The 13504-nt window shown below is 42.9% G+C and overlaps 1 protein-coding gene across 2 annotated transcripts in view; it reads left to right on the forward strand.

Annotated features, from left to right (window-relative positions):
• Positions 1-13504, forward strand: part of erbin (erbb2 interacting protein) — a 69421-nt gene that overhangs the window by 31961 nt on the left and 23956 nt on the right. For both annotated transcript variants that reach the window (XM_071901767.2, XM_071901768.2), the window contains exons 3-9: positions 3890-4084; positions 4715-4832; positions 6543-6621; positions 6797-6886; positions 9044-9100; positions 11770-11833; positions 12183-12257. In XM_071901767.2, coding sequence (XP_071757868.1) covers positions 3899-4084; positions 4715-4832; positions 6543-6621; positions 6797-6886; positions 9044-9100; positions 11770-11833; positions 12183-12257 — 669 coding nt within the window. In that variant the 5' untranslated portion in view covers positions 3890-3898. The remainder of the gene's footprint in view (positions 1-3889; positions 4085-4714; positions 4833-6542; positions 6622-6796; positions 6887-9043; positions 9101-11769; positions 11834-12182; positions 12258-13504) is intronic.

Consider the following 13504-nt stretch of genomic DNA (forward strand, 5'->3'; position numbering starts at 1 on the left):
CACACGTCTCAAGCATGAAATGGACTGTCGTCTAATATTCTCTCTCTCTCTCTCTCTCTCTCTCTCTCTCTCTCTCTCTCTCTCTCTCTCTCTCTCTCCCTCTCTCTCCCTCTTGTACAGCTAGACTGCAACAAAAGCCATTTTTCCACCCACACTACTATCTCTACGCTTATTTTATCTGCTCTTTATGAATGTAGGTCAACGCTTATACTGAATTTATCAACACAAGAAGTCAGGTTGGCTTAGCTGTGTGTTTCGTGTTTGACTTGGGGGTGGGGAGGTGATGCTACCCCTGACCATAATCTCTATGGCAACACCATTGACCCAAGAGGCACTTAAGTTACAGGGAGGGGGTTGTGACAAGGAAGTGCTTTCCTGGCGCTGACTGGCCTGCCCTCTGGACCATTTCATTCACTGTATCACAGAGGAAGCCACTAGGACCGCTGCCAGGCTACCGAGTCACATGCACACCACTCGCGCATGCCCACACATTTGGGAATTTCTGAACAAACACAACCAGTTTTTTGTTTCAATCCATAAGTACTTTTTAGCTTGTAACCATTTCACTGCTGTCAGGCCCAGTTCTTTCTCACTAGCACACTGATTTAAGTAAACATGCTGCCTTAATAAGTAGGTTAAGAAAGAAAATCTCAGCCAAGAGCTTAACATGTCTGGAAATCACTTTTTGCATGTCTTGCACTTGTGTGTTTCTTAGTTGGAAGGCGAAAGCTCTTGATGGAGTAAAGCTGGGGGAATGTAGTCAGTCATCAGCCTCCATAACATGGATAAGCCTATGTTGCACATTAGAGGCACCAGGCAGTGTGGTTCTCATTAGTGTGGTGCCCACCAGATAACTCTGGGGGGCTGCAGCCAGCCGGCCCAACAGCGCCGCCATAATTATCCAGCCCAGCTCAGGTGGGAGGTTAGGAACTCTCTGAGCAACTCGACCATGTTAACCTCCTTTCTCCCCTCATCTGCTCTTCATGCGTTCCTTCAACTTTTCCCAGGACACTTTATCTCCTATTCTCGCTTCATGTTTGCTTTTTCCCGCATACTTTACATTAAGGAACATCTGCCCCCATCTCTGTTCACCTTCACATCACACTCCCCTCTCCTTCCACTCCTCCTCCCACTCCACATAGTATGCATCATCCATACGCTGTCTGAGCTTTACTCGGGGTGAATGGAGCTCAGCACTCCTAAGCCCCCCTGTCATCCCCTCCACTGATAGTCCTGATTACTCACTGAGTATTTATACATGGGCTGCCTGCTACAGCACAGAGGGTGTAGGAGGCTGACAGCCCTCTTGGTTATGCATACCTCATGTGAGTGTGGGTGTGCGCACGCATGCGCCCATATCTGATGGGTTAGAGATAGAGAGAGTAAACATTCACCAGCCCTCCTTCCAGTCAACGTTGGCAGAAATGGAAAGCTCCTTCATGTATTGGTATTTATAAGCTTTGAGGTTTTGAAGGTGTGTCTCTGTTTTGAGCCCAGATGATGTATTCTTTCAGTATTGTGGCTAATTTGATGGTAAGCTATTGGTAAACATAAGGCCATAATGTGAGTTATAAATTCTACTTCCTATGGTCCGGAAAGTGTGTGTGTGTGTGTATATGTGTGCACATACACAAAAATATAGATGTAGCAGTGAATAACAGATTCAAGGAAGGGACAATACATCATTTACAAATGCAGTCACAAGTGCAGGTATATTTCACATTAGACAGATAACAATAGGGGAATAGCTGATATTACAGCTTGGACAACCAGCACAACACAGACAGACAAAGCAACACGTTACTGACAGCTATAATAAACTAAAACAAAGCACTAGGAGACGTCGTGGGATGATGTCTACAGGAAGCAGACAGGAAGTGGCTATAACTGGCATTGGGCTTGTTAAGATGTTGTTGTTTTTTTCTTCTATTCTTACAAATTTAAATTTTTAAAAGGCTGTCAGTCATTCTTTTGTATAGTTGATGATTCAGTGAATAGCAGTGGCAGAGGAAGTCTTATCCAGAACCACAAAAGGTACACGGCTGTCAGCCTCGTGCCTCCATGGGTTTGAGTAAAACTCAACAGTGGAGCGACCGCAGACTCGCACAACAACTGCACGCATCTGTGCACACACAAGGGGTTGCAAAAAAGACGCCATAGTGCTGGGCAAAAGTGTTAAGTAGTTACCCACAAGCACATAATCTTAACAAATCAAACAAAACTGTAATAATTAACACCCTAGACTGTGTTAAAAGTCCAGACTTGTTTTCTATGTGGGGAAAAGCAGAATTGTTCAAATTTTGGCATTAAGCCGAAATACAAACATTTGGCTTTACCCTCCTGTGTTCTGTCTACATTGTGTATTTAACCCCTCACTGACGAGGGTCCCGTGATTTCTATTGAGAAATAATACTTAAAACATACTGCAAATTTGACCTGGTTAGCCCAGTGACTATTTCATATTTTGTGACTTGTACAATTCTATTTTGCAACCCATAACACACAGACACACACACAAAAGTCTGCACTGACACGGTAGGTCAAGGCTATCACAATTTTACCGCTCTGCCAGAAAGAGCGAGTGAAGGAATCAGAGATTATGTGCTGTGGCAGTCTGCAGATTAAGACGAGGGGGAGGAAAAGTCACATTCTCTACATGCTCCAAAGAACAAAGCCCCTGTTGACCAGAGCACATTCCATAGTGCATACTGTACTCAGTCTAAACCTCGATGCTGACCTGTGACCGAGACTCAAGCTAACAGACCCGTATCCACGTAGTCCCTGCGGCCCAGTAGAAAATAGCCCAGAAGCATGTTGAAAGAAAACCAGAAGTGGTTCACAAGCCCCACCCCCCACCCCCTCCATCTCCCCAACCCCCACCCCTTAAGCACACTCTTCACATCCAGAGTGAAAGCTGAACAGATTTTGTGGCTTTTTATTCCTCAGTTGACTTCGCTTTTTAGATAAAATTAGTCAAGGACAAGGTTTTCCAAAGAATGACTCATTCACAATTCTGTTTGCATGTTCACCCTCAGCTTCAACACAATAAGGCTATTGCCTAATCACTATGTTGAAAAGCTGCTCGTTATGCCCACCTAATGACGTTTATGCCCACCTAATGACGTTTATGCCCACCTAATGGCGTTTATGCCCACCTAATAACGTTTATGCCCACCTAATGGCGTTTATGCCCACCTAATGACGTTTATGCCCACCTAATGGCGTTTATGCCCACCTAATGCATTTGTAACCTGGACTCACAAAAGCAGAAATCCAGCTATTTTCAACTAGAAATATAGAGGAAAGCAAAACAGAATTTACATTTTGTGTTGGGCGGTGTAACCTGAAAAAGCAATATTTGTTTTTCCATGTTGTATTAGACAGCAGGTCGGTGTATAATAACATGCTAAAAGGCTCTGTACCTGTTGACCTTTTTCCACTATATTTTCATTAAATATCAGTTGCTTCCAGCTCCCATCCATTGAATGTTGACGCATTGTCAGTATACTGAGCAACAGCTGTAATCTATATGCAAATTTGAGGACTCATTGTCAGTACGATATTTTGGATGAAATAATGTGGATGAGCATGCATGATGTAAGCCATGCCTGCTTAGAGTGGTGCTTGCACAGAAGTGCCACTGCACTGAAGAACCATTATTAGTCTCCTGACACTGCTGAAAAGCTTTTATTCTGCGAATGGCTCGCACTGTGTTCTCCTTTTCAAGAGAGTTTAAATCGGATATACATCTCAAATAAGGTTCCCCACAAATGAGACGACCGACCCATCAAATTGAACAGTAATGCCATATAAGAGGAGCACCTGAGGCTTTTTCGACACATCGCTACCTCCTCCCTCCATACTGACAGTGTCTGTTTTCACTCTCCAGTGCCTGAGGATGTCCAAGCGGAACTTGTTTGTTCGTCTGGTGCCGTGCCGCTGCTTGCGGGGCGAGGAGGAGACTGTGACATCGCTGGACTACTCCCACTGCAGCCTGGAGACTGTTCCTAAGGAGATCTTTAGCTTTGAGAAGACCCTGCAGGAACTCTACCTCGATGCCAACCAGATCGAGGAGCTGCCCAAAGTAAGACGCACAAGCCGACGTATAGAACACGAACCTTTCATTTCTACGCACATCTCTACAATTTATAAAACCGTTTACTCATAGGTAGACATTGCTCATGAGACCATTGACTCGCAGCATGCCTAACTAGTTTATCTATTATGAAGAGCTTGCATTGTGTACACTCTTGAGTTCGCTGTATTGACAGAAGAGCCTTTGAATGATGCAGTTGAACTCTCAAGACAATCAGGACATTCAGTATATTCAGTATAAAGAAACTCTCAGCTCATGAGGATGACGTTGAAGTTGATCTGCATCATGTAACACTCTGTCCCTCCTGCTCCTTATTCTAACCATAACATCTCTCAGTGGGTGAGTCCATAACAAATCCCACTGTATTCATCCCTACCATCTGTCGGAGTTTGAGTTATTATTGGTCGGGTCAACCTGATATTTGTCTGTAATTGTAATTGAACTCTTAATCTACATACAAAGTTTCCTCAATAACACTGTCTAATTAACTTGTTGTGTTATCTGCTGTTCTCTCTCTCTCTCTCTCTCTCTCTCTCTCTCTCTCTCTCTCTCTCTCTCTCTCTCTCTCTCTCTCTCTCTCTCTCTCTCTCTCTCTCTCTCTCTCTCTCTCTCCCCCAGCAACTGTTTAACTGCCAGTTGCTCCATCGACTGAGCATGCCAGATAATGACCTAACATTGTTGCCGCCAGCGATCGCAAACCTCATCAATCTCAGGGAGCTTGATGTCAGCAAGAACAGTAAGGAGAATGACCACTTTGGTTCACTTCTTGATTTTTGTTTAGAAAGTTCAATCAGGTTTGATTAAGTCTTTCTGAATTGGCAGATTGACGGGATAAAGAGCAGTTTATTACATCACATCATGTCGATAAAGCCCTAGGTAAAATCTTAAGTCAAGAAATGGCTGCATAGCCAATATCACGTTCCGATTGCTTAAAAGAAAAAGAAATCCCATAGTTAAATGCCACAGCGTGTTTCAGATACCACATCTCACGACACAACACTATATGACTCAAAAACCCTTGTGTGATGGATAAAGGAAGCCAAGACCTGCATCATGCTAGACTCTGAACTCTGTACACCATAACAGAATAACTGTATGAAGCTCCCTAGAGCTGTTTCTCACGCTGACACAAACTGAAGAACTATTTTCACAGGTTGCTCACAACGTAAACCATAATAACTTTGTGTGAGAATGGCTGCACAAGGTGCTCAACTGAAAGTGTTTTCTCAGAGGTTCAATAATCAGAGTGGGGAATGACAGTTTAGCATTCCATCAAAGTGTGACATTTCATTTAACTCTGTGATCAGAGACGTGCACAGTGTTGAATATGATGGAGAGCTTTGTTCTCGGAGTCCTTCAAATTTTGCTTCTTTGTTACAGAATTGCCTTTTGTCACTGTTCCCCTAGTTTAGGAGTCAGAAGAAGCTGTTCTGTAGAGATCAGAGTACAGGGCCGGTACAGTTGAATCCTTGACAATTTCCTGTTGCAATGCTCTGCTACATATAGAATCACACAGGTGATCATGTTGTTATTTTCAGTGGAAAAGATGTACTGTTGCATGTTCCTAACATTACTGAGCGCTCAGCAAGTTTTTAGCCCTCAGAACCCAGAGAGAAACCCTAACTCTAAGTTTTTGCATACGAGTGTTGCACTTCAAGCAATTTTTCAGTAGTCTAACAGCAACAGCAGTAGCCATGACAAGTGCTTCCCATTGTATAAATTACTGTATACATTTCAAGCAGGGCAGTGCTGAAAATGAGCACGCATGCTCAGCAAAGCCCCTCCATGGATAAATAAAGGTTAAAAAGCTAGATCTAGTACAAATTAATCAGTGCTGAGGCAGAGTAAATCAAACAAGTGTCGGAGTATGTGGCGGTGTTCTCATGAACCAGATCTGTCTATGCGGTGTTTACATTCAAAGTAGCTTATCCTCCTTCACAAAGCACTCTGTGCTAAGTGTTGTGGACACAAAACAAAGTGGGTGGAAATAAACCTTGAGACTTGGTCACCTCCCCCTCCTTTTCAGTTCACACATTGCGGATGTTTGGTGAGAACTTGCAGACTATCACTCAGTGGTCAGGTCTTTTTTTTTTTTAGTCTCTATTAATGTGTCACCTCAAGCACTCCTCTCTGTGGTTGTTTAGAGAGGAAAGGTGCAGAGGCACTCTAATGCACCCTGAGCACACACAGTTCACACTGAGAGTCTTCCTGCTAGACCCATTGCTGGCTTACTCACAGTCTACCTGTGTTTAAAATTCACAGATTCTCCTAGTTTACACGAAGATGGCTAGCACTATCCCTCAACAATATTTTTGGTTTTGACAGGCGTAATTTGTTTTGCTTGAGTATGGTTCAGATGCTACATGCTTTCAGATGTTGAATTGATGGTGTGTAGCTGCTGCTGTATTTTAAAACAACTGAATGTGTGGTTTTTCTGTCTGTCTAGGCATCCAGGAGTTTCCAGAAAACATCAAGAATTGCAAAGTCCTAGCTATCGTAGAAGCCAGTGTGAATCCCATATCCAAGTGAGTACAGCGCACACCACCCTCATATTAGTGTTTCACCTCCAAGATGACAACAGTTTTGGTTTGATAAGAGTGCAATATTTAGTTTCAGTATCATGCCTTTGCAGCGGCTTTACTTGCTTTCGTGTATGTATGTGGTTAGTGATGTGATTCCTGTTCCTGTGTGTGTTGTCAGGCTCCCAGAGGGCTTCACTCAGCTTCTGAGTCTGACCCAGCTGTACCTGAACGATGCCTTCCTCGAGTTCCTACCAGCCAGCTTCGGCAGGTCAGTTGCTTGTCGTGGTCATAAAATATCGACTTTACTTTACTTATGTGGCACCTTTTAAAACCAAGTGCTTCACAATAAAAACTAATTAAAAACATAAAAACACACATCACATAGACAAAAACAGAATACCAGACACAAATATAAGACAACACAACAGCAAAAATAACACATTCAAGAGCCATTGAAAACAAGGGAGTAAAAATAAGTCTTAAGACGTTTTTTAAAAATGATCAGCGAGTTAGATAATCTGATATCGGGCAGAAGACTGTTGCACAGTTTCGGGTCAAAGACAGCAAATGCACATCCCCCCTCCAGTTTAACTACTCTGAAATGTATTCTGAGGCTTCAACTTTGTAGTGCCTGCAATGTAATTACAAGAATTTTCAAATTAATCCTTTTCCGTCATCAGGATGGAATTGAAGGGAAAGCATGCTTAAGGACAATACTGTACACTCAAGCTAATCCATTTCACTTTGACTGTGGTGGTGAGTCATTTTCAGTGGCATGAAGCAACATGGCGCAGAATTAATTGGGTCATAACACTGATGTTTACTCAGTTTACAATGGCCCTGACGGCTTATGATTGAGTTGATGATGGACCTAATCTGAGGTACACCACGTGAATGCCAAGGGGAACTGTATAGTGTGTTATTGCTATGAAATTCAAATTTTAGAAACAACACAACATTGCTTACGTAGTTAGGAATATGAATCTAAAAAACTTCTAACGTCATCTTTCACACATTCGGTCGATGCGGAACTTTACCAGTAAGGTTACGACGTCTTGAGCAGTGAAATTGGCAGAACTGATTTACTGGCATTTCGACACCGGCTCCTTTTCACACATGACGGCGTGCCGTTACATTTACAGAGCAGGCTGCGTGTGTGAAAGGGGCTTCTGTGAGCGGGAGCGGTTATTCACCTTGGGGCAGGCAAATACAGATCGTCAGCCCTGGTGTAACTAAAGGCTCCGAATCAAAACGGCTTGTAGAATCACAAGATTTTTAAATAAGGAAACTGGCAAAATGAGAGGAGTTTCAGATTTCAGTTTTTCTTTGCTGTTAGATACAATGACAAAATGCTTACATGTGGAAGAGCAAGGAAAAAACAGTTTTGTACAATATGGAACCTTTAAGCATTTACTGTTAAGCCTTCTGGAGGCGTCACGGGCCTGATGAAACGAAACACACGTGACGTGAGGCGTCATGCTAGCTCTCCATGTGGATGGGCACCATAGTTAAATAACAAGAAAGATACAGTAGATCTTGTATTTTGGTGAATGAAATTACCAAAAAAAGACCCTAACATGACCCTAACACCCTAACAGTGTTAGTAAACATATATTTTAAATACTATCTGCTTAGTGTCTGGGCCCCTATTCTCAAGCTTCAGATAGCTTATCAGGGTGTCCCATTTCACATATCTCCATTATGTCTCATATGATTGTACTTATTTGTACGTATTTTAACTGATTTGTGAATAAACTGAACTGAACTGAACTGAACATGTTGCTGCAACTCATAGCTGGTTGCTGGAAGATAAGGAGGGAAGGAAAGCACGGCAGTTATCACCATGCTATAATGGTACAGCGCTCTAATATCCCTCTGAGGGAGAATGTGAAGCAAGCATCTTTATTCGAAGTGCCAGAGACTAATTGTTCAACCCAGATACACCATTATGTAATGGACATTTCCAGAGGGGTTGGATTCTCGAATTTCACAGTAACATTATCCTACTCAGTGGAGTTCATCAGTAAAGTAACCAGTAAAATGCACAACCTCTAGCCTATCACACATTCTACCAATACATGTCAAAATGTATTTGAGCTTTCAATGCATTTGTTGCCTTCATGTCTAGGTTAAATGTCTTATGTTAAATAGTGGCACACAGGCTGCTCATAGCTGACATTAGCTAATAGTTGGACCTCCTTCAGCTCAAGTCATAATATATTTTTTGCCAAATGTTGGTTTATGTCATATTTGAGCCCATGTATTAGTCTTTATAGGTGTATTTTCTATAGGGTGGACTCAAGGAATGAAGGGCAATGAGGATTATTCTATATCACCCTAGGCTGTTCAGCTTCTGTCACATTTTAAGAATAACTGTTGTACTCCATGACCATGACATTGACTCCTTCCTCTTTCTCTGCGGCAGGTTGACTAAACTGCAGATCTTGGAGCTAAGGGAGAACCAGTTAAAGATGTTGCCAAAGTAAGTGTCCTTCATTTCACATGTTTCCCCAACATCAAACACGGAGCACACTGTTTATTCTCCAAACAAAGCCGGCGAGTCGCTGTGAGAGTCGTGTTAATGTCATGAATCATGACGGCAGCTCTTTCTCTCTTCCCCCCTCTGTCTTTCTTCTCACACCCCCTCCCCCCACCTCCCCGCCACATCTCTCACCCTGCCTCTTTCTGCCTCAGATTCTCTCCCCACACGTCTTAACTGTAGCATTAGATTCCACAGCATTACATAAGGGCCCCTTTTACTTGGCTGCTTGCTGTGACAGGTTTTATAATCTGCTACTCAGACAGTTGTGAGGGTTATTTCATCATTTGAGAAGGTTACAGTGCCCCCCGGGAGCCCAAACACCCCCCCCCCCCCCAATGATTGAGAACACTTCAGGTGATTGTGGGGGAAAGTTGCTTTCTCTTTCTATCTTCACTCATCTCTCGCTTGCTTTAATGCACTTTGCTGCACCGCTCTATTTCTTTCGTGTCCTTCTCATGCCTCAGTAAAACCGGTTCCTTTTCCTATCTGCTTGTCTTCCTGCCTCTCGCCGAGCTTCATTTGTTATCTCTCTTTGCCTTTCCTTACTTTTCGCCGACCGACCGACCGACGGACTGGCCAGCCGGTGTGTTACAGTGCAGTGCCGTGTGAGCGCGGCAGAGCAGATCCTCTCTCGCGGTGTTTATGTGACAGAGGCCAGACCTGTTAAGGGCTGGAACCCTGACAAAGGGAAGGACTAATGGTCGGGAACGTTGCCAGAGCGACACACAAGCATCCCAGAGATGTAAACAAACGTGTGTATGCACATAGGGGCGCAGAGTCTTCCCAAGGCTTACACACACACACACTACACGCTCTCTTTCTCTGAATACATACGGACACATACGCACCATCACATGCATAAGCCAAATATTGCTTGGTTTCTCTGTATTATCTTTTAAAGAAAACTGCTCTGTTCCTCACAACTGGAGATGTAAGCCATGCAGTGTTGTTTTTTTTTTTGTTTTTTTTTTGTTTTGTGGCGTTCTTGCCAACCTCAAGGTAAGAATGTGACAAACCTGGCTAGTGCTCAGTGTGAAGTCAAACTGCATCGACACGACTGGTGTTTTCATATTGCAGCAAGTACTACAAAAACGCCTTGAATCAAAGGGCTTGAAGTTATAATTTGTACGGTATGTCCTATGCTCTGATGTTGTGAGGAGCACCTAAGACAAAACAAACTCAGTAGGAGTGTGTGTGTGTGTGTGGGGGGGGGGGGGGGGGGGGGGGGCTCTGCTGTCCGTTCCCGTGCTGAGTCTCACTCACGTTTTAAGGAAACTCTGTCCATCCCTGCTGTGAGAGGATCGTCATACGATCCGTTCCTCAACAGAACATAGAGCCCATCTCCATCTCACTTCTATTTATCCTCAAATCTATTGCCTTAAGCACTTCGTCTCATACTTTTTCATCTTTACACTTCAGATTCAGTATCTTAGTACATTTTGATTTGTTACAACTATTTTGTAATCAGTTGCTTTGTGGGTCGCAGTAGAAAGACTTTAATCAGCATTTGTCAGAATTCTACCTTTTTAAAAACTTGAATAGCTTGAATAACTGAATAGCTCATTGGAGTGTTGTTCAATCAACAGTACAAACAATAGAAAGAATAGAAGTGAACTGTGTATTTGGAGCAATCGCTGTTTTTGAGACCACATTGTTGTCTGTGTGTGTGTGTGTGTGTGTGTGTGTGAGAGAGAGAGAGAGAGACAGAGAGAGAAAGGGGGAGAGAGAGAGAGAGAGGTGCATTTAGCCAAATTTATTTGAGCACGCACATGCATTTTTTTTTCTTCTTCTTTTTCAACAACACCATGCTTCATTAATTCAGTTACACATTCATCCTCCCTGGTAATTGCCCAGTAGTCTTTACTGAACAGCCATTGGTGGTTAAACGCCCTGCTCAAAGGCACCTTGTCAGTAGCTGTTATGGGAGGGGAGAATGTAATTCATTCACTCCGAATATGAAGCACGCCTTTATGGAAATATTTCACCTCATGTCTTCTGTGACTGGTATTTAGTAAAATACTGTAAAGATTGTCAGCAGTTGAAAGATCCTGATTTTATCTGCTTGTTTGCTAAATAGCAGAGAATGTGACCTGAATGTGGAGAAAAGTTTCTGGACCAAGGCCTGGAGCCAGCTTACGTCACATTGATCCATTATTTAAAAGCTTATTTCTGGCATGTGTGAGTCGTGAAGGTATTTCCTTACCCCTCATGAAACATTTCAGAAGAATGAGTAAAGATGGAGCGTGTATTCTAGCCAAATTAGGACTCGGTCTTTTTGAAAGACTGACAAATAATCTAGGAGAGAGGCGGGAGTGTTTCTGGTGGCTTGCCTTATGAAACACATGGCCCACATTGCTTGCTAATGCTGGCTGTGTTTCTACTGTCTAATCAGAGGGGGCCGTTTTGTGGTTTAATGTTTTTTTCATTCTGATTTTCACCTCCTGAAAATGTGTAATTCATGAGATTGGCATGTGACAGTAATCTGACACGTAGCACATCGCCCACATTGCTCGTCATGCCGCGTTTCTATTGTGTTCATCATCGTAAGCCACGTTTGAGTGATCTGGTTTACCTCTCGACTGTAACGTCTCTGTCTTGTGTCTTCACAGAAGCATGCACAAGCTGACGCAGCTGGAGAGGTTGGACCTGGGGAGTAATGAGTTCACTGAAGTGGTGAGTATCCGTCAGTCAGTCTGCCGATGCTTAGGGCCCTACCTCGTCTCCTCGCTCTCTTTCCCCCTCCTTCATGTTCACTGAACCGGAACTGTGTCCCTTAAGTGCACATAAGTGCTCATTTTGTTTTCACTGGTAGCCAGCTTTCATTACAGTACGTAATATCCACAGTGGAATAAATAAATTGCCTCATGATTCATTTGAAGTTTGTATTGAATTAAGCTCTTCACCCCGCCCCGCCCAACATGCACAGACAAGCACACACACATACATACACATACGCATACTTACTGTACACACACTCTTATCACTTAACCTCCTTTCTGCTATTTCCTCCTTACATCTCTAGCCTGAGGTGTTGGAGCAGCTGACTGGAATCAAGGAGCTGTGGATGGATGGGAACAGACTGACATTTTTACCTGGGGTATGATTTTACAGTCACTCCCATACACACAGTTTCAGTGGCTACCATTCCCCAAACCTTAGTCTTGAGATGATTTACTTTGATTTTCATACCACGTGTCTGCTTAGATCTTCATCATAACTAACAGCAGTCAGCTTAGATCAGGCGTTCAGCATTCTCAAAACCAGCAGTTGATAAAGAGCTGCACAGTTTGAAAATGATTGCTCTCGTTGGCCTAACATAATAAGACATTATTATAGGCGAGAATAATGGCAAAGCTTTACAGAAAAAAAAGCGGATTTCTGGTCTTCTTAATTTCACAATGTTAATTACACAAATTATACAGATATGAAGTAATTTTTTTACCCCGAGCTCCAGTCATTTATAGCGACGTGTTGATAGTGACTAGTCAGAATGTGTTACATGAGATTCATTCTTCATCCAAATGACCAGCTTGTTTGTAACTGGGTCATAATTAAAGCATTAGTTCTGCTGCCAGCGTTTCAGCAGCATCAGCTGTAATCGCAGTCTGGCCTCCCATAAGCAGTGAAGTCTGTCAAACATATAAAGGAAAACTGGATTCAGCAACTGTAAACGTTGACCTGCATATAAAATACCAGTTTTCTGATGAATCTTCACTCTGTGTTGAAGCCTGCTTGTTGGGACGCATGGGCTGAAAAATAAGTCGCACACTTAATGACACACTCTCTGGGAAATCTGTGATTACCTTGCTCAGGAGGACAATTGTTTAGCAGAAAATTCTGAAAATGTTAAGTGGTTCAGTGCATGCCCATCCAAACAAAGTTATTTGAAAAATCCGGTTGGCATTTAGGCTTGATGCATGCAGCTTAGGCTAAACACTAAACAATACAAAAAGAAAACTTCTCAGAGAGAGAGATCTTTGAAATGGTGACAAGCAAAAGAACATCAGTGTTGTAGCAGTAATCAGAACAGAGGAGCTGAGAGCTTAAGTTGTTGTTGCTATAACCCAGATGCTTAACTCCTTTTCAAACCCACTCAGCCTCACAGAAACCGCTCAGTAGGCGCTCCGTCGGCCTCATGCTGCCGCAGCGGAATAAGAGTGGAAGTCACATGTTTGAGTTTTTACATTGTTTATTTTGAAACTGCGCTGTCTATTTTCACGGGAAAATGTGTAATTCATGAAGAAATCCGGGATGTGATGTGGGATGCTTTGAAATGTGTCTTTGATGTCTGATTATAGCTACGTTACCTCTGTAATTGTAATCACGCAACCTAAGGAATACAAT

The sequence above is a fragment of the Centroberyx gerrardi genome, chromosome 2, assembly GCF_048128805.1.
Source record: "Centroberyx gerrardi isolate f3 chromosome 2, fCenGer3.hap1.cur.20231027, whole genome shotgun sequence".
Taxonomy (NCBI): domain Eukaryota; kingdom Metazoa; phylum Chordata; class Actinopteri; order Beryciformes; family Berycidae; genus Centroberyx; species Centroberyx gerrardi.